Source organism: Meles meles, chromosome 2, assembly GCF_922984935.1.
Source record: "Meles meles chromosome 2, mMelMel3.1 paternal haplotype, whole genome shotgun sequence".
NCBI lineage: Eukaryota > Metazoa > Chordata > Mammalia > Carnivora > Mustelidae > Meles > Meles meles.
Window position 1 is genome coordinate 150808975 of NC_060067.1, and position 21117 is coordinate 150830091.

The following is a 21117-nucleotide window of genomic DNA, read 5'->3' on the forward strand; positions in this document are numbered from 1 at the left end:
CATAAAATAAAATCTCAGTTAGTAGCACAGGTAACAAAGTTGCGAATGTGTAATTTTCAATACTCACAGCAAACAAGCAAAATCAAGTTAGAATTTGGTATTATTAACTAGTGTTGATTTATAAAAAGATTTCTTTTTTTTGCTCTTACAGGTAAAATCCCATTACAACAAATATGCAGAAACCCATCTTTGGAATATTTGTATTCCATTATCTCAGGGAATAATTTGCTGCAACTAAACTGTGGTTCTTGATAAATTCTACATAAAAACTGAACAAGCACTTTGTATGATCTTAGCCCAGTAACAGTCACATTCTCCATGAAAACAACATCTCTTTAGATGTAAAAAAATAATGCTTAATATCCAATCATTCTGTTTAAAAAAAATCTCTCACATCTGCTATGCAAATCAAGATGTAAATACCCCCAACATCACTAGTTGTCACACTGCTTCTAATGGCAGAAATGGGCTCCCTGCTCTTCATTTTCTGGCTCCAATTCTCACTGTTACCTCAGCCTTCCAATTACTCAACGGCAAATGACAAGAATGACCAAATTAAAATATTGTATAGCTTAGCAAAAAAGAAGGGAGCAGGAATGACGATGATTCGGAAAGGCTTTATGATACCTTTGGGCAAGCAGTGAAATCCATATATGTCTTTCTACTCAAAAATGGGTAACGTCAGAGTAAGCTCTGCTTCATTGCTAGGTATGACGATTGGAAAGTTTAAGTTTTTAGCAATATATCTGATTTCATCAAATTTCACTAAAACCCAATTTGTATATCCCGTAGAATTTGCTATATTGGGATTTTACCTGAATAATTAATTTCTCACACAGATCCAAAGCAACCACAACACACTCACTGCAATGGAATCGTTTTGCTTTCAAAATCTTCTAGTAGTAGGTATTCCTCTCCTTCTTCAGAAACAAAAGATGACCCTTGGCTGGTTTACAATCACATAAGAAATGGAGCAAGATCACCATTTATATATCAGTGAAATCTGTTAAGCAAGTAATACTGTGAGTCTGTAACAAAGACTATGAAACAGGAGACAGATTTCCAAAAGAGTCTTGAAGGTACAAGTGTTCTTTGCAAGATAGCAGAGAACATGTTTCTTCCATAAATCTCCTGAGTATCAGAAATGTTAGAGGAATAGATCCTGAGTATAGTAAGCCTAAAATACAAACCTATAGAGTTGGGTTTCTTTCAAGCCTTTGAATCAGAATTGAAGTTTAAAGGTAAGATTTCTAAGTGTACACACACACACACGCACGCACACACCACGCACACACAGTCATCTGTGGTTTACCTGGTGGGTTCAGGCTTCTTGCTTTGACAGTTAATTAGCAAGAGGTAGTCTTGAGGATCCTCCTGGATGCCGAGGGTTTCTAGGTGTGGTGGTAGGTTAATTAGCTGGTACGGAGGCGGTGCGACAGCGGAGGATGAATCCACCTGGGCAGGTGGTGCTGTATTTACAGCTAAAGGTAAATCAGCCGGCGCTTGTAGGGAGCCGCCAGGTGGCTTCACAGGATCTGCAACACCAAAACGTAACTATCATCATCTATCCCATTTTAAGAATTTTTTCTTAAATAAACTACTGGAAGGTGTGGAGAAAAACTGTTTAAACACACAAAAGCATGATAAACCATGACAATGTCAGTTAAAACAAATACTACCTAAACAGCAACATTTATACAGGAAATAATTGGCTCTTGTCAAAGAGATCCGAAGAGTAGGGCTCTTTCTTCCAGAGGCTGTAATAAAGCCACGGTTAACTTTGCCTTGACCAGTCTTTAGTTTTAAGGCTACTGGCAATGACCATGTTCTACAATCTTAGCACAGGAGACAGATTTTTTCCATGATAAACAAAGTCAGGGGGCTTGAGTGGCTCAGTCAGTTAAGCATCTGACTCTTGGTTTCAGCTCAGGTAATGATCTCGGGCTCCTGGGCTGGAGCCCTGTGTCGGGCTCTGTGCTCAGCAAGGAGTCTTCTTGAGGATTCTCTCTCTCCCCCTTCTGCTCCTTCCCATCGTTCACTCGTTCTATCTCTATCTCTCAAATAAATAAATAAACCTTTAAAACAAAACAAAAAACCAAAGTGTTTCCCAAGCCAAGTCAACCATCCAAGGAGGCCCTTCTTATTATGTGGTATCTGCAGGCACAAAGATCACCTCTTTGTCCCATCTTTATTTTGCTGTTCATTCTTTTCTTTCTGCTCCTCAGCAGACTAAGGGGAAATTCTAACTGTGGGATTCATGTTCAGGGAAAGAGCTTTTCTTTAAGACATCTCCTCTTCCCTCAGCTCATAGCTTCAAGTACCATTTACTGGATTTCTATAGTATTTTCATGCAGAAGGGGCCAGCAAGTAAAGGAACAATTTATTAAGCACTTAACAACATTCTGAGAAGACAGATGAAATTAGCTAAATTGTTTAGAGTGAAGTAATTTGAAAACAAGTTGAAAACCTAGACATAGTCTGGTTAGGAATAGAAGGCTATACATCCAGAAAAAGATCAATGCTCAAATAGGAATAACCAAATTTGTTTACTGTCTATGTCAGAACAGAAAAGCCTGGGTTGAAACAGATTTTTTACAACAAAACATTCCCTAAAAGACAATAAAAATTGATAAAGGACTTAATATGTTCTACCAAATAAAATCAAATACAGGTCATCTGGCCTGTTGAATCACCAGGGAGGAGCTCCACATTAGCTCTAGTTTCTCCAGATACTACAGATTAAGTCCATAAGCTTTTGATAATGTCTTTATGTAATGACTTTAATATCTGTATATGCACCCCAGCGAAATTTATGTACTTTGTATTTTATGACTCTTCTTCCTGGCACAGAAGCTCATAATTGTAAAGCTTGAATAATAATACGTAAATATGGTTAAATATGTTTATCTTTATTTGTGGTTCCCCCAAACAAACAAAAGGGATCAGAACTGCTATGTGTTAGTTTACCCTACATGCTGTCGATGCTCAACATGGTTTCATTCACCCAGTGCACTCACCGAGCACCTTCTCTATGTGTTGCTGGAAGAGGCCAGAGGCATTCCCAGATATTCAAGACCCATTCAACGGAACGTGCAGTGTGGAATTTGCTCCTTAAGAACTATGTGAGCCCTACGAGACGCTAATTAAGTCTAAAGACTTCTTTCTTTTGGAGAGTCTGGTCTGAGTAAGTAGAAGTTGAGCTAATTTCTAATGTTTTTACCTCTGCCCTGCTGCAGGCAACGTCAAGTCTGCACACAAGCTCATCTAATAAAATCTAACACTTTATGCCAGGAGTTTATTAGTTAATTCTTTCTTATTTAGGAAAGGTGAGAAAAGAAAAATATTTTGGGGGGGACATTTATATGACATAATGCCATAAGTTCAGTGGGAACTCATAAATATCTCACTGTGTCTAACACATGATTATAAATAGTGCATATAACACACTCCATGAAACAATGATTTACTGTTTGACTCAATTACAAATCTAAACAATTTATTTAAGGGGATTTTTAAAGGCCATAGATTAACCAGTGAGTCAGTAAATCCTTGTGGATTATTTATCTTTTAAGGAAGAGCTTTTAGAAAAACATATACAACAGTGAAGAGGAAAAAAAAAGAGCAGAGTGGTCAGAAAGCACTTACTGCATCCTACAGGCTGTATTCACAAATAGATTTTACATACGTCTCCTTTTTGTACCATACAGGTACGGTAAAATTATATAATCCCATTCAGTTTTTAGTTATGACCAAAACAAAATGAAATTCAACACTGGAAATACATCACTACATAAAACAGTATGAGATTTTTAATCTTCCAGTATAACTCCTGAAGTAAGTTTTCCAGGTGGCTGTTTTTATAGATATACTTATCCTTTAAATTTTGTTTTAAAATTTGATAGCTATACACTAAGTGAACTGAGTGATTCATCTTAGGTAGGAAAAGAATCACCCAGCCAGGCCAGGCAATCACATTTGTATGACCTTGTTTTATTAACACAATGGCACCATCTCATTTTTAACCTTCCATTTCTCCCACCTCTGAATGACTAAAGTTTTTTTACCCTCTTTATAGATGGAAGATCTCAATTTCTGGAAAAAAGAAAGAAACACTGGGAGTCAAAGGTTCCTTTTTTTTTTTTTTTTGCTTTTGTTAGTGATTTCTTGAAATTAAAATAGATATGTTATACAATATGCATTATTTAAAAGAATTCTTTTGTTTGTCCCTGTTTCTGCTATTTGGAGCGCATTCCTCAAGAACACAGATGAATTCAGTTGCATTTAACACTGAGAGAGTGCTTTATCAATGAATATATTTTACAGTTTATTTTTCCATTTTGTGACTCATAGACCTTCATGCTATTTCCACTTTCATGCTATTACATGATTTAACACTGAGAGAGTGCTTTATCAATGAATATATTTTACAGTTTATTTTTCCATTTTGTGACTCACAGACCTTCATGCTATTTCCACTTTCATGCTATTACATGTCCTCACGCAGTGAAGGCAGTGGGGCAGAGCTTCATATATTTTTTTTTAAATTTTAGTTAACAAACAGTATAATATTGGTTTCTAGAGTACAATTCAGTGATTCATCATTTACATACAACAATAAATGCCCTCTTTAAAACCTACCACTCATCTAGCCCACCCCCAACCAACCTTCCTCCATCACCCCTCAGTTTGTTCTCTACCGTTAAAGAGTCTCTTATGGTCTGTTTCCCTCTCTCCCTCGCTCCACCTTCCATATGTTCATCTGTTCTCTTCAAGTGAGATCATATGGTATTTGTCTTTCTCTGCATGACTTGTTTCATTTAGTGTAATACACTCTAAGAGCTCCATCCAAAAATATAGTATCTTGATCACAATATGGGAAAGCTTACATCTACTTCTGGAGAGAACTTCCATTATGTTTACCAGCATGCTCCCAAAAGAAAGACCTGCACACAGCCATGAAAAGCAAGCCCAACCATTCCAAACAACATGGCATACAAAGGACTTTAAAGGAGAAGGGAACACTGCTCTACCACTTTGCCTCAAATAATGCCCTGCCTTCAAAGTGTTCGTTTTTGGGGTTATTTTCTCATATTAATATTACTCATATAATATTACTCAGCTCTGCATATTTTTATGCAAGCATTGCAGTGTGTCTAAATATTCCTTAATATAAAATTTCTGGTGAAGGTTAACCAACAGGTCTGAAAAAAGAAACTTCTATTCCACTATATAAAGACGTGATTTGCCTCATTCTCCCCGATAAGTAGTGGTACAGCCACGTTTGCTGCTTTTTGCCTCAGCTAGGTTTCTAACTTACTGCTCTAAGTAATGCTGGTATCAAGTTTCTGAGAACCAAATATCAGTTCAGGGTTTGCTTATGTGTGTAAAATTATTCCCTGTCTCTTAATTCAAAAGGCATGAAAAGTATAATTTGCATCCGTTAAAGGCCTAATAAGCTGCTAGAGAAAATCCTTAATTGAATTTTACTAAGAAAGCTAGTAAGTACTGGTAAAGTCAGTCTTTTTTCTTTTTTCTTTTTTTTTTTTTAAGATTTTATTTATTTATTTGACAGACAGAGATCACAGGTAGATAGAGAGGCAGGCAGAGAGAGAGAGAGGGAAGCAGGCTCCCTGCTGAGCAGAGAGCCCGATGCGGGACTTGATCCCAGGACCTGAGATCATGACCTGAGCTGAAGGCAGCGGCTTAACCCACTGAGACACCCAGGCGCCCCTGGTAAAGTCAGTCTTAACCAGCTTTCAGTGAAGAGATGCACATTATTATGTGAGGAAAACCACAAATAATAAGTTGGTCCTCATGATCCCTGGCTTAATGCACGGTTTTATCCTATTTGGAACCATAATGCTGTAGTGTTAGTGTCCCTCACAGGAGTTGGGGTGTCTACATAATGCCTCAAAAAATTCAAAATAATTCATCTGCACACACATACGCATACATATACAAACAAACCAAAAGGCATAAGCCCAGGGAAGCAACCTGATTCTTTCTCATTGGTAAGGAGATTATTTCAAGATCAATGTGACAGGTTCTCTGATGTTATGACTACTGCCATACTGTATCTAGCATGTGGTAATAAAACTGAGGTGTTGCTCATGTCCTTGACAGGAGACCAGATGAGATCCTTCTGTCTCGAGATGGGCTACATTTGTTGTTGGGGTATTTTTTGGTTTCTACTACAAAAATTTTACCTTTATGTTCACAATTAAAGATAAACAGGTCAGGGTTACTCTGTTTCTATTAATTACTAGTTTACCTGGTCTGTTGTAGAATTTCTTTTTTGTCAAGAGAAGCATTTTGACTGGCTATATGTCTAATTATTTTGATTGGATGTATCTCTAGCAATAGAGATACTTAGCAAATAAGAGTCTATGCATGAAGAATATGCATTATCATCGATGCTCAAGTAACCATCCTCTCATTTCTGAGTACGACATTTCTCATAGAAGAACATTTTGTAAAGGTAAATCTAACAAATGGATACAAACAAGAAAGAGCAGTAGTTGCAATTTTCAGTGAAGCAACCTGCAATTTTCTTCAATTTATTTAATTAAAATTGAAGATCTTTAATCATAGTCCAATCTATTTAAAGTATTTCAACTGATTTTTTTTACTTGTCATGATTATCTCCTTAACAAATGTCCTCAGGAGACTTTAAAAATAAACCCTTAGGAATTACTGAAAATGCCTTAATTCTTATCCAGAAGTATCATGGCATCAGAATCACTTTTTTAGAGTTCTAGGTACCTGAGCCACATCTTAGGAGACTGAATGAATCAGTATCTCAATAGCTTGAAAATGTGTAAGAAAACAAAAACCGAATGAAGACTCTGGTTGAACTGGTCCTCAGGAGATACAAATTAAAACCAGAATGAGATACCACTACACATTCACCAGAATGGCTAAAAGCAATGACTGACTATACCAAATGTAGGTGAGAAGGTAGTGTAATTGGAAGTCTCCTACACCGCTGGTACGAAAGCAAAAAGTACATAACCTATGACGGAGCAATTCCGCCTATGGGTACACACCTACAGGAACCAAGTGTCCGTGTCCATCAGAAGGTACGCACACACACACACACACACACGCACACACACACACACGGCACAACTCACAGTAGCTTTATTTGTATTAAAACCTAGAAACAACCCAAATGTCCATCAACATCCAGACAGGTCTATAATCTGTGATCCATTCATACAACAGAACGCTACAGAAGAGGATGAAGGACTCCCACTACCATGCTACATGGAGGGATCTCACGGACTTCTACTGGAAAAAAGCCAGATTCAGTGGTTTTATTTATATGAAGTTAATGAATAGGTAGAACTAATCTATGGTTATAGAAGCAAAATCATAGTTATATTTGGGCTTTTTTTCTCAGTTTTTACTGGGAAAAAGAATGAAAAAGCTTTCCAGGTGGCTGGAAATGTTCCACCACCGGATCTGAGCAGCAGTTACACAGATTTCTATTTCTATATGTAGATACAGATAGATATATAAAACTATGAACTGTATACTTAAGATCTGTACCTTCCACAAGAGTAAGTTACACATGAGTAAACAAGTAAATAAAGAGAAGTCTAAAAGTTCTCTAAGAAACACCACTTTATAGGAAAGGGAGCATATGTATATTCTTATGTTAGTTTCCTAAAGGGAAGAATATCAAATGGAGAATATCACTATTTTTTAAAGCTACTATTAGATCTGGGCATTTTGAAAAAGCAACTCAACTGACTGATAAAAGGCAACTTTCTGATCTTGCACCCTGAAATTAGACCAGGAGCCTCTGCGCCAAGCCAGTAAGCTGTTTAGAGCCGTTAGGCTGTGTTTCCTGGTACTTGTGGAGCAGATTTAACAGCTTCCACCTTGGTGTAGAAACAAAAATAAATCTGCACATTTCCAAGAAAAACAAAAGAAATTCGTCTCTACCTTCAAATCTGCTAAGTAAAAGCATTCATAGGAACTGCACATAGTTCAGTGAGCTAGAATTTAAAAACAGATTCAGCTTGCCAGCATTCTGAGTATTCAATAATAGCAGTGGTCACCTGGGGCAGCGGAAATAACATGGTAATGATATTTTGAGAGGTTCCTGGAATCAAAACACGGGTCAGATTTTTCCCCTTTCCCTTTGTTTTCAGCAAAAACTAGTTATTCTCATAGGGACCATGGATAGTTATTTTCTCAGACTGTAATATCCAAGCATAGGATATTTCTTCCCACATCTAGCCTGACACAAGTAGAGTGAAAAATGGTTTGGTGTCTTTAGTTTTAAGCCAAGAGTGAGAGCATACTCAGCTCTGAAATGGGAAGAGCACAGGACTCCAGGGACAGATCTAAGTAAAAACAAAAACACCTTTTATTTAGTTATTGGTGGTGAGATCTATCTGGAAGCAAGAAAGTATAAAGCAGTGGTAAAGTAAATGGAAGAACACAGGCATTTTGATATTTATCTTGTCACAGTAAATTGTACGAATGTGATCACAAAGGATAATAGCAGTTCTCTGCAGTTTAGGATTTGATACAAATCTTTAAATGTGTGGATTTTCTTTAAAAAAAGGCATCTAGCAAAGTCAGCTACTACAACTGAATACAGAAATAGAGTGGTTAGCTTTAAAGCCTTTTTGCAGTTTTGCTACTAGGCATGAAAAATCAAAATTACAGAACAAGATATTTTTGTGGCTCCTTGATACTACACAATGAAGGACTGTTCATCTTTCACTGATTTATGGCTTACTGATTTACTTACAACTTTATGATTTATGAGGAGCTCAAGTCTTCAACATCAGAGTAAGACATTTCTAACTGTGGCTATCTGGGAGAAGGCCAGGATGAACTTGTAAAAAATCTATATTGCAGAATTTAAAAAACAAATGCAGCTGCATTTAGATATAACTCATAAATTACATTTAGAAAGCACTAGCAAATTGAAGTCCTTAGTGGCTTTTTTTAATGAAGAGATAAAAAATGAGTTATGATTAGCACAGCTGTTCTTGGTAACCAACTCATTATGTATATCAAATGTGACTAATAATACTATTAATTTTCTTACAACCTCCCCCTTTATTGATATTGTGAAGATAAAATATTCACAAATTGAGAGTTTCATTCAAGGCAATTGTACTTTATCTGTTTTAAAAGGATTTGAGAGTTTGCCCCCTCCCTATATCAGTTAAGTTTATTAAGTGAAAAACAGACATTGTAACTGATTCTGACTACTAATATCAATGAAAATTTTCCACTAAGTACAAAATAAAGTGCTTAGTATGTTATAAGCTACAGTCGCAGAACCATTTAAAACTACCTAGGCTTTTCCTGACGTTCTTAAGACTAAATTAGCTGCTATTTGTGCTTATTTATTTCCTCTTTACCAGGACACTTATCTACCAATATTACAATTCCTAGAGAATTAGCCTGTCCTTATTAGACAGACTGTAAGCTCTATGAGGGCAAGAACTGTATTAACACAGTCCTACAGTATCATACTTTAATGTATGTATGTAATCATACTTACACAGTAAAGTATGATACACTACACACACACAATGTATCTTGCACTCGTCAACTGTGATGAATTATTCTGATATGAATCCTTCCCCACTAGGTGCTCACTCAGTTCTATGTTTGTAATGTTTGCCATCTGTCTCCCTATCTAGTCACCTAACAATGTGTAGGTTAAACGAATGTCCAAAGCCCAGTAGAGTGCTGGCAAAGGCATCAATTTGGTAAATGAATGAATCAATTTTCTAAAGCAGACAAAACTTTCCTTTTTCCCAGAGATGACTGGATGCTCATCAAACTCTCAGATGATAAGAATCATTCTAAGGTGGACAAATGGACCAGACTTCATGCCTTCAAACTCACAAAGTTAATCTCAGATACTTGTGCATTCGAAATTCTTATTTTGCGGGGGAGGGGTCTCAAAGCCACCCACTCCTAAATGGGCTTCCAAAAATTAGACCTATTTCTTTTTTTTTTTAAGATTTTATTTATTTATTTGACAGACAGAGATCACAAGTAGGCAGAGAGGCAGAGAGAGAGAGGAAGGGAAGCAGGTTCCCTGCTGAGCAAAGAGCCCGATGCGGGGCTCAATCCCAGGACCCTGGGACCATGACAGAGATGAAGGCAGAGGCTTTAACTCACTGAGCCATCCAGGTGCCCAGACCTATTTCTTGACTGAAGAATGTATCTCCTCTAGGAGGGTCTCTCATTTTCTTTGCTAATTATATTTAGGAGAATTATACAGAAAGCAAAGAGAGATGGAAGAACACCTACTAAAGTCTTTTAGATCAACTGAATCCATACAGGCAACTGATAAGGACAGAAGTCTACTTTTATGTCACTAAAAACAAAACATAAACTGAAAAGGTAGCAGGCAAAAGAACATCATCAACTCAAAGAGTATACAATGACTTAAATTATTTTAACTGAAAATCCATCATATCATGAAACTGATGTAGCATCTTAGTCCAAAAATTATCATTACTGAGTGGTCATTAAGTAACCACTAGAGAGCTATCTCATTTGTGACTTCAACTTTAAAATCCTTCACTGTACTCAAATATAGACTATATATTCAAGAAAGGAAAGGAGTTTAACTGGAGTTAGAAATAATACCCCCATGCCCACTTAAAATGTGAACATATTTAGTACTTCACAAAAACCACTGAAGCCTTAATTCCACACATGAAACAATTTCTTGAGGCTTTTAATCACGAGAGCTCAGATGAAAAGCTCTAGCTCATTAGCCACCTCCTGTCTACACTGGATGCCTCCTTTCCTGTCTCAGTGCTGCCCCCTCAGGCTTCTGGATTCCCTCGCCGAGGGGTTTCCCCACCCTGCCGGGCCAATCCCAGCCCTGGAAGGCTCCTTCTTGCAGGCTGCCCACTGGCCAGAAAGGAAGCAGCAGGCTGACCTGAGCTAATTAGAGATGATTGCTCTTGCAGTTCATCCAAAACTTGATGCGGATTGTTGATGCAAATTTTCCAGCCCTCACCAAGCCTCCAGCACTCCTAAATATAGATCTATGGAAATATACACTGTAATGTGAATATAACCATGAAGACGGTAAGGTCAAAGACCTCAGGCCACCTTTCTTTCTGATTTTTGGCTTTACGAACCTAAATGTGTGTTGGAGTCCCCTAGATAGGTGTTTGTTATAAAAGGAAGAGAAGCAGAGAAGTGGACAGGGAATAAGTGGTCAGGACAGCTATATAAAAGCACCTGAAGAAGAATTCCACCTGTAAGATTCTTCATGAGACCTCTACCCACTCAGCTCTTCCCAGGACAGGCACTCCAAATCTCAGCTCCTCAAGGAACTCTCCCCTGCCTTTATCATTCACAGCCCCCTGCTCCAGTCCTGTAGAACGCTCTTCCACCTCTGGGTCCTTGCTCTCCCTTGCCCGTAAGTCTAGGGGGTTCTGTAGCTCTTTCTTCACTTACGTAGAAATACTACTTCCTTCAAAAGCCTACAGTTTACCTGAGAAGCTTTTCTTCACTACATCTTATCCAAACCTTGAGCTCCCTCTCCCTCCATGCTCTAAAAAGAGATACCTAAAAAGGATATCCCTGTGTCAAGCAAACTCATTTGTTACTTTTCCATCATGTTTTGTGACTGATTGTCATTTGCTTTTCATATGTACTGATAATCATCTTGACTTTTTCCTAACTTCATAATCCAACATAGTTTTTAAGATAACAACTAAAGTATAGAGTCACATGAAAATGATGCTTTTAATAGGTGAAAAATAGTCAAATGTCAGTAGTGCTATAAGGGTTAACCTGATATATACAGAATCAAGAAATGCTCTTAAATAAGTATGTCACCGTTTTCAAGACATTTATTTAGACACTGCCCCACAATGGTTAAGTCTCCCCTAAATCCTAGAAAAAATTTCTCCCCAAACTGATTAAAGACCTTAGTACTTTTTTTTTTCACATGTTGTTTGTTAGCTATTATAAAAAAACAAGCAATATTTTTTGTGTCATTGAAATAACAAAGAATTTCATAACAGTTCTAAAAATGCAGTAATAAAGGAGAACTCAGGTTGAATAATAAAAATCTTGAGCTTACCTTCTTCTGTAGGATTAAACCCACAGATGTCACAAATACAACGAACCCACTTATTCATCTCTTCCTCACTGTCTGCTACCAAGTAGAATATTCGGTCAATGGTGTTGATATCAAAAATGTAGCTGTTTTCAAACTCTTTTTTGTTAAATGTCAACCCAGCATCAACTTGCTGACATAAGTTTAAATCAATAATACGGATAGGCTTCTTGGCATGATCATTTTTGTAATATTCCAAGACATCTGGATCTCCAGTTAAGCGACCACTGCGTAACACAAACCATCTCCTCTTCCATGCCTAGGAACAAAACAAAAATATCCATCTAGTATTAATTTGACAGAAGTTTTTCAAGAGAGTGCACACTTATCAGACTAATTTTACAAATGCGTTGTCTAGAGAAAGTCACATACATGTTTTCTTTGTTTCGACAGAATAATCCACCACTCCAGCAAAATTTACTGATGCCTCAATTAACTTAATAATGTGTCTATATATTAGACCTTTTAATAGAAGACTGGAAGACACTGACTGATATCAGAAGATATTACATTGGTATGTAATACCAAGTCAATGAGAAAGACTTAGTTTTTACTAAATATGAAAGAGCAATAGTTTCAACAAATGGAACCAAAGTGGATATCCACATGTAACAGAATGAAGGTGGACTCTTTACATCATACAAAAATTAACTGAAAATGGATCAAAGACCTAAAGGTAGGAGCTAAGACTATAAAACTCTTAGAAGAAAACGGAAAAGCTTCATGGACATGACACTAAGAGTGCAGAAGAAACACAAAGGAAAAAATAGGTATACATCAGAATTTAAAACTTACATACTGAAGGACTCGATCAAAGAGTGAAAAGCTAACTCACAGAACGAGAAAAAATATCTATAAATAATTTACCCCATAAAAGATTAACATCTAGAATATATAAAGAATTCCTAAAACTCGGTAACAACAAAAATAAATAATCCAATTTAAAAATGGGCAAAGGACTTGAATAGATTCTCCAAAGATATATAAATGACCAAGAAGCACATGAAAAGAGGCTCAACATCACTATCTTTAGAGAAATGCAAACCGAAACCACAATGAGATGCAACTTCACATACATTAGAATGTCTGTTAACAAGAAAGCAGAAAATAACAAGTGTTGGCCACGGTGGCAGAAACTGGAACCATTGTGCATTGCTGATGGGAACGCAAAATGGTCTAACTGGTATGGAAAACGGTATGGCAGTTCCTCCAAAGATTTCAGTTGAAAGTAAATATTTAAGAGAATTGAAAGTAAGGTCTCAAACAGGTATTTGTACGCCCATGTTTATAGAAGCATTATTCACAACAGTCAAAAAGTAGAAGCAACCCAAGTGTCCACTGTTGAATGAAGAAATAAATAACACGTGGTATATACATATAATGGAATATTATTCAAGTCTTAAAAGGGAATAAAAATCCAACACACGCTATAACATGGATGAATCTTGAGACATGAAATAAGCCAGTCACTAAAGGACAAAAAACTGCATGAAAATAAGTGAAATATGTGATAAGTGAAATAAGCCTGTCACTAACGGGCAAAAAACTGTATGACCACTTATATGAGGTACTTATTGGTAATCAAATTCACAGAGACAAAATGCAGAATGGTAGTTGCCAGTGGCTGGAAGGCAGGGATCAAGAGTTAGTGTTTAGTGGGTACAGTTTTAGGACAATATACAGTTCTGGAGATGGGACAGTGGTGATGGTTACACAACAAAGTGAATGTACTTCACGCCACTGAAACTGTACACTTGAAAAATGGTAAAAATGATAAAATGGTTAAAATGGTAAATTTTACATTAGGTATATCTTACCACATTTTTAAAAAAAGCAAAGTTTTTCATGCCTTAATATCATGCCATAAAGAATACATAAAGATACTCAATACATACAGATACTTCAAAAGACTCCTTCCCATTTTAAGCTATAGATTTCTCTCTCTCTCGTGTGTGTGTGTGTGTTTGGGGGTGGGTACAAGGAGCAGAGGAGGGGGGAAAAAGGTTCAGAAGCTTCCCTGACTTCTTACCTGAAAAGCAAGAAAGAAATGGACTGTGTCTTTCTTCTGGTCAGTCTATTGTTTAAAGACCACATGGATAAGATCTGTGATCACTGAGTATAGATTGTAGTCTTCCTTCTCCTTTCTCTTTTTCCTTCTCTTCCCAACAAACATACATTGGCAATCTAGATATGCGCTCACAATGCATTCTCTCTGCAAGCTTTGGTAAATTTTAAATATGATGTTATGCCTGAAGAAATCTAAAATTCTTGTACTGTATCTCTCCTTGAAATCCACATTGGTTAAATAATAAAAGCAGAGCCAAATGACTGAAACAGTCAGCTTCAGCAGTCTTTAAGCCAACAATTCTGCCCAGAAACAATACTAAGCACTACTCCTCTCTGAAGGTCTTGCTCTTTAATAACGTGGACAACTGTACCCACAACTGAATTAACTTGGGTGCTAACTTCAGGTTTAACATTTTAATAGATTCTATTAAAAATTAAAAATTCTTTAAAATGTATTTTAATAGAAATGTAGATACATAAAAGATAAATCAGCAAGTTAACTAGTCAGTAAGTTATTGATTATATTGTAAATACCCATAGGAAGAAAATACGAGTAGGTCGTTAATTCATGATTGCTACTCTCAAGGAGTTGTCTAATAACAAAGAAAACAGTTACCATACATGAAAATATTTAAGAATATAGCAAACCGAGCAAAGTATCTGCAGAATTATTGCCAAATGGAGAGGCACTCCTTCATGAAAACACTGGGTGCAATCTTTCAACAAGGTTAGTAGAAATACCAAACAAAGGCTTAAAAGTATTATCTAGTTCTTTAATGTTATCAAGGTTTTAAATTAACATCTCAGTCTGACTAAAGCTCCAAGTCAAGAGCAAATGATTAACGGTGTCCAGAAAGAGAAGGCAGTGGGGAGTTCTTACACTTTAGGCTTTAGACAAAAAAAAACACTGAAAAATCATAACGTGTTAATTCACATGAATTTAGAACCGATTTCTGGATTATAAAAATCCACTCAGTTAATAAATGACATCTACTTACTTCAGAATAAATAAATATCGTCTCTTAGCAAAGTTATGCTTCTAAGGATATCTCCCTATCGAGCAGTAAGCTTGCAAAAGTAACAGAGAAGAAAAAGAGAAAATACACTACTATGTCATTTATCTAGGGCCATCAAGGAATCGTATCTTTTAGTAAGTGATTTCTCCAGATAGTGAAGGTTCCGTCTTTAAATACAGAAATGACTTTCTAAAACTTTAATGTCTTACATGGAAATCTTTCTAAAATGCCTTCCTACATAATTCATTGAACATAATTCGTCCATTCCCCAATGACTCACGTAGTATTATAGGCATCAATCTCTACTCTGCACTTTTAGGAAAGCTTTCAGAGGCTACTGAACTGTATGGAAGATCATTTGCCCCTATGCTGAACACTGCCCGTACTGCTGTGCTCCTCTAGTTCACCTATAATCTTTTTCATACAGTTAGGCTTATCACCTGTCACTTCTCTCTTCTAGTACAGTTAGTTAACAGGATGCCAAACTGCTTCCTGCCTCAAGAGACACTGTACATGCCATTTCGTGAGTCTGGTATGTTCTTTCCTTGTCTTGGCCAGGCCGACTCTGACGTTCTAGGCCTTCCCTTCCCAATGGCCCCCAGTGTAAAATAGGGCACGATTTGAGGGACCTTATTACCTATGTAATATACTTTATTACCTTTGTGGTGATTATTGTCATTCTTCAATTTAAATTTCTTTGTATTTATTTATTAAGCACCTAATTCCCTAAGCAGACTATAAAGTCCACAAAAGACAGTGACCATTTGTCTTTACACACTCAATGCATAGCACTGTGTCTGGTACCTAGAAATACTTGCCCAATAAAGAGAATTCCCCTAAGACTCTACAGAGTCTTAGAGAATATTAGATTAGACAGATGGGCCATGTTTAATAGAAAGGTGTGCTTAGAAAAACTCTTCCACACGAGAAAAAAAGAGCTCCGGTACTGAACACATACATAATAAAATAAATATAACTAAGACAGCTTTACCAAAACACATGCACAAGACACCTTAGGAAAATGACAGAAAGAAAAGAATAGAACGTGTCCTTCTGCTAAAGCTTATCTGTCCCTCTTTGCTTCCCTGCCATTTCTTCGCTTCTCTGTTGAAATGATACTGGTCAAATTTAAAAGGCTCTTGGAAACTAAAATAAGTAGCCAAGAAATGAGTAGCAATCAATCAGGGCACAGTAGATAAGTCGCGCTCATGATTACAGAGGATAAGAAATGAACCCTTAAAGCAGGAAATTACAACATTAAAACACAGACTTTAGCCAACAGCACCTGCCACTTATTTATTTATTTTTAACATAGTCCAAATGTGAATGTTTGTCTCAGTCACAAAATGAGTCACTCTCATTGAATCTGGCACAGATTAAACTGGAAAACAAAAGCAATTACATAAACTACACACTTTAATAAGGCAGATACAAAGGTTCTCTGGATTATGGTACAAAGCACAATTTAGCCACAGAATAAAGCTTGATGCTCGACAAGAGAACTGACATCAGCACCCTTGCTAATCACAGCACAAAAGCTTCTCTATGTTTTGTCAGAGTGCAAAATGGGCCCACATAAATCAGTCTTTGTTATCTGAAAATATCTGGGATTCTTAAAGTTTGCCCTATTTTTATCCTTGCTGCCTTGGTAGCCCCAAAGAAAGCTGTACATTGCCTTACTAATCCTGCAGCAATAACAGACAAAAAAAGGACAAGTTTTCTAGAAACCTTCACAACCAAATATTCAAAGCAACTTTACATCAAATTCATGTAAAACATCATTTTCAGTACCGGACTTTCATTACAAGCAGCTTTGCTTGAGAGGAACTATGCAAATTTACTTCGTTGTCTTTTCGTACATGCAGTACTCATTTCAATTTTAAGTTGAATAAATGGTGCAGTAATAAGACCTCATCATCAGGTCTACATTTTGAAGTAGCTTAAAAACACTCTACTCTAGTCCCAGTGTCTTGTCTCAGGGTTTTAAGAGTGACTTTGGCTACTATACTAACATCCAAAGAGAAGTCTATATAGTCCATAGATCTCAATGGAAATATATTTAGATGAGATGCCAAACTAAATATCCATAATGCTTGGAGTATCTGCACTGCCATTTACCCATTCCCTGTGTTCAGGGGCTGCCTGCAGGATGAAGCTCAAACTCTCTGGCAGGCAGAGTACACAGGGCCCTTCAGGCCTCTCCCTGTCTCTCCAGCCTCACTCTTTCCTCTCTGCCTCCCAACCACATCGGAAATGACTGCAGCTCCCCTAACAATCTGCTTCTGCCCTGCCTATGGCCTGACACACGCTGCCCTGTGACCCAAAATCTACCCCCATAGTCCCAGCTCAGACCCCGTCAGGGCACCATCCCAGAATGGGCCCTTCCACGCTCCCCATTTCCACCTTGATGCTAGTTAATGATGTTTAACATTTCTACAAGTGAGTTTCTTGAGGGCTGGAGCTGTATTTTTTTTTACCTTTTGTCTTTCTTTTCCTGCTGCCCAGCCCCAAGGAGGCGCTCAGTCTCTGTGCGCTGAATATGCCAATCAAAGGAGGCAAGAATAAAAACATGGAAGATCTCACATTATCTTATGTGTTATGGGGATAATGACATAAATGCAATCTGCCCTACCCATTTGTAAATGGAGAACTGTCAGGCAAGATAGAGGTTTTTAAGCCATAAATTAATTTGTTTTAAAAACTCTATAGATATGAGAGGTATTTTTAAACCTCATTTTTAAAAATTTATTTATTATTTGAGAGAGAGAGAGAGAGAGAGCGCACGCACGAGAGCACAAGCAGGCAGAGTAGCAGGCAGAGGGAAAGGGAGAACCAGGCTCCCCACTGAGTAAGGATCCTGACAGGGAGCTTGATCCCAGGACCCTGGGATCATGACCCGAACCAAAGGCAGTTGCTTAACCAACTGAGCCACCCAGGTGGCCCTTAAACTTCATTTTAAAGGAATTTTTCTTTTCTTTTTTTTTTTTAAAGATTATGTATTTATTTATTTGACATAGAGAGAGAGACAGTGAAAAAGGGAACAGAAGCAGAGGGAATGGGAGAGTTTGGGAAAGCAGGCCTCCAGCCAAGCAGGGAGCCCGATAAGGGGCTCAATCCCAGCACTCTGGGATCATGACCTGAGCCGAAGGCTTAACAACTGAGCCACCGATGCGCCCTGGAATTTTTCTTTTAAATACCTTCTGTACTTAATCAAATTACATAAGTTAAACTGAAAACAGGCTTGTCACATTGAGGTAAGGTCTTAAAATAGGTCTATCATACACCCTACAGAGTATGGGTCTGTACACACTGGCTAGAAAGTACAGGTGGAGCTCCATTATCTCTTGGGAAGAAAAACAATCTCAATCCAGGTTAGCCTCAAACCATTACCTGCAATAATATTATAAATCCACAAAATATGCCTAACTGGCATAAAATGGCAAATGGGCTCTGTTTTAAAGAAAAACACTGAAACTGCTGCGCTGCTGTTTTCGGACTTGTCTGTGGCATCACTGATAGACAACATGCCTGCTGTAATGCTCGCCCAGCCTCCCTAATTCCTTCCCTGAACCCTTTACTGGAAGAATTGATTACGAAAGAAATAACCAATTTATGGGTGGACAGAAAAAGAGGAGTTCAGGGTGGTCCAGTGATTCTCAACTCTAACTGCTCATAAGAAGTATCTGGAGAATTTTACTTAAAAAAAAAAAAAAATGATGCCTGGAGCTCCATCTCTGACAGTTGGTCTGGGGCATTAGGCCTGGCACGGGCAGAGACAGTTTTAAATGTTCAACAGATGATTCTAATGTGACTCCCTGACTGAGAACCACTGGTCCAATCAATAGGCAGAATTGGGTTACTCAATGAAAACAGAATTTCAAAAACAATCAGAGATCCTTTGAAGCTTATATCTATCTAATTCCTTATGCCTTCCACTGTTGCCAGTGAGGTTAATTATATCTCTCTCTTTGTTTTTGGTCATATTTATCCCACTGGCAAATGTTTGAACTCCTTTCTACTGTTGGAAACCTAATCCATTCTTCAAGATTCTGTCCAAACCTTCACCTTTCCTCTCCACACCTTCCCTCTGGACTCTTGGCAATGCAGCAGTAACTGCTCTGAAGTATCTCTTGCATTGCTATGGGACAGCATGGAACCATCTGTTATTTTACTACATACATTTCCAAATGTTCCAAGTGCTTATGAATTATTTCCCCAACTAGACCTCAAGTTCCTTGAAAGCTAAGACCATTCCTTAAATTTTTCTGTATCTGCAACAGCACTTTACAGGTTGTGAAGCACTCAAAGCCCTGATGGGATGCTTTTAAAGTTTTCTGTTCACTGGAATGAACGCGAGAGTCAGTGAACTGAGATGAGAAGATCTCAGGGAAAGAAAAAAGAAGTTCAAAGTTGTTATTAGGTTAAAGTTCAAACTCCTTTCACAGAATGGCATACAGGGTTCTCTAAAATCGTACTTATCTGCCGCTCATCTCTCTGATCTTTCACCTCCAGACGACCGCACCAAAAACCGAGGCTCTGTTGTTCTGAGTCTAACACACCCTAACTCTCTTGGCCAGTGAGCTCCTACTCATTCCTCAAGGCCTCTTCTTTGCAGCTTTCCTCAACTCCCCACAATGAAGGCACCTTCCAGGTACATTCCTTGGAACTCTTATCACACAGGTCCCAAGCAGCCCATTAACAAGCCCATTCCCTTAGAGCACTTCAAGAGAATTCTAACGAGACAGCAAGTGAGCATGGGGGATGGGGTGGCACCAAGAGGGAGAAGCAGACTCCCCACTGAGCAGGGAGCCTAACTTGGGGCTGGATCCCAGGAACCCGGGATCACAACCTGAGCCAAAGGCAGATGCTCAACCTACTGAGCCATCCAGGAGTCCCTAATAAGACAGGTTTTAATCTAAATTTCTTCTTCAGGCTAATGGTTAAATTAAATAAATGAGACACCTATACAGTAACAAATGGATGCAAAACATTTAAAACATGGGATAGAATCTATATATTAAAAAATGCCCACATGATAACTGGCAAATGAAAAAAAAGAGTAACTTACAGAATTATATATACTGTATGATTCCCATTTGCCTGAAATGAATGTGTGTGTACACACAAACTATGTTTAGATAACATGTCTGGAAGGAGACACATTGGAACCCTTCACTGTGGTAATTCCAGAAATAGGGATGGGAAGGTCAGACAAGTTTCCTGGTTTTATTGCTAGTTTTATTTTATATACTTTTGTATAGTCTGGCTTTTTTCAAGGAGTCTCCACTTACTACTTCTACAATTTAAAAAAATATTACATGCTTAAAAGGCTTATGACTAAAAATACTCTAAAAAAGAAAGTCTATTAATATATAAAAATTCAGGAATGATGTATACAAAACAAAGTTTATGTATGTATGGAAATGCATACTCTTCTTGCTCTGAAATTAGTGAATGAATTTAGCCTTTCTTTTAAATATAGAATTCCAGGATACATCTGGAAGGAGTCTTAGTCAGGAAATAGCTTAGACAAAGTATAACTACTTTGTTTTAAAGACTGGGAGGTAGGGGGTTAAAAAAAAAAAGGCAAGTTGGGAGCACTTAAAAGACTTCCCATAAAGTTTGGTGGCTATAATATTCATATTATTTTAATTTTCTTTAAAAACCATGTCAGTTAATTGTAATATACTGAATATCTAAATATTAAATATCTAAAACAAGCACTTTGGGAACTACTTTACCTATTAAAAAATATTAAATTTCCATAATAATACAACCAGGGTAAATGAAATAAAACAAATTAGCCATGAAACGGGGACAAAAGAAAACCATTTGCTTTAAAGACTTGAGTTGTTTTCCAGGAAGCACCATCTTTTCTCATAGAGCAAAATAAGGAAAAAACAGGCT

The 21117-nt window shown here is 37.5% G+C and overlaps 1 protein-coding gene across 7 annotated transcripts in view; it reads right to left on the reverse strand.

The window, feature by feature from the left end:
- The window catches only part of GAB1 (GRB2 associated binding protein 1), a 124424-nt gene that overhangs the window by 33123 nt on the left and 70184 nt on the right, over positions 1 to 21117 (reverse strand). For 4 of the 7 annotated variants that reach the window (XM_045992833.1, XM_045992851.1, XM_045992871.1 and 1 more), the window contains exons 2-4: positions 12092 to 12386; positions 1313 to 1535; positions 866 to 946 (exon numbers count right to left, since the gene is read on the reverse strand). In XM_045992833.1, the coding sequence (XP_045848789.1) occupies positions 866 to 946; positions 1313 to 1535; positions 12092 to 12386 (599 nt within the window). The remainder of the gene's footprint in view (positions 1 to 865; positions 947 to 1312; positions 1536 to 12091; positions 12387 to 21117) is intronic. The other 3 variants (XM_045992842.1, XM_045992861.1, XM_045992891.1) reach the window with 2 other exon arrangements.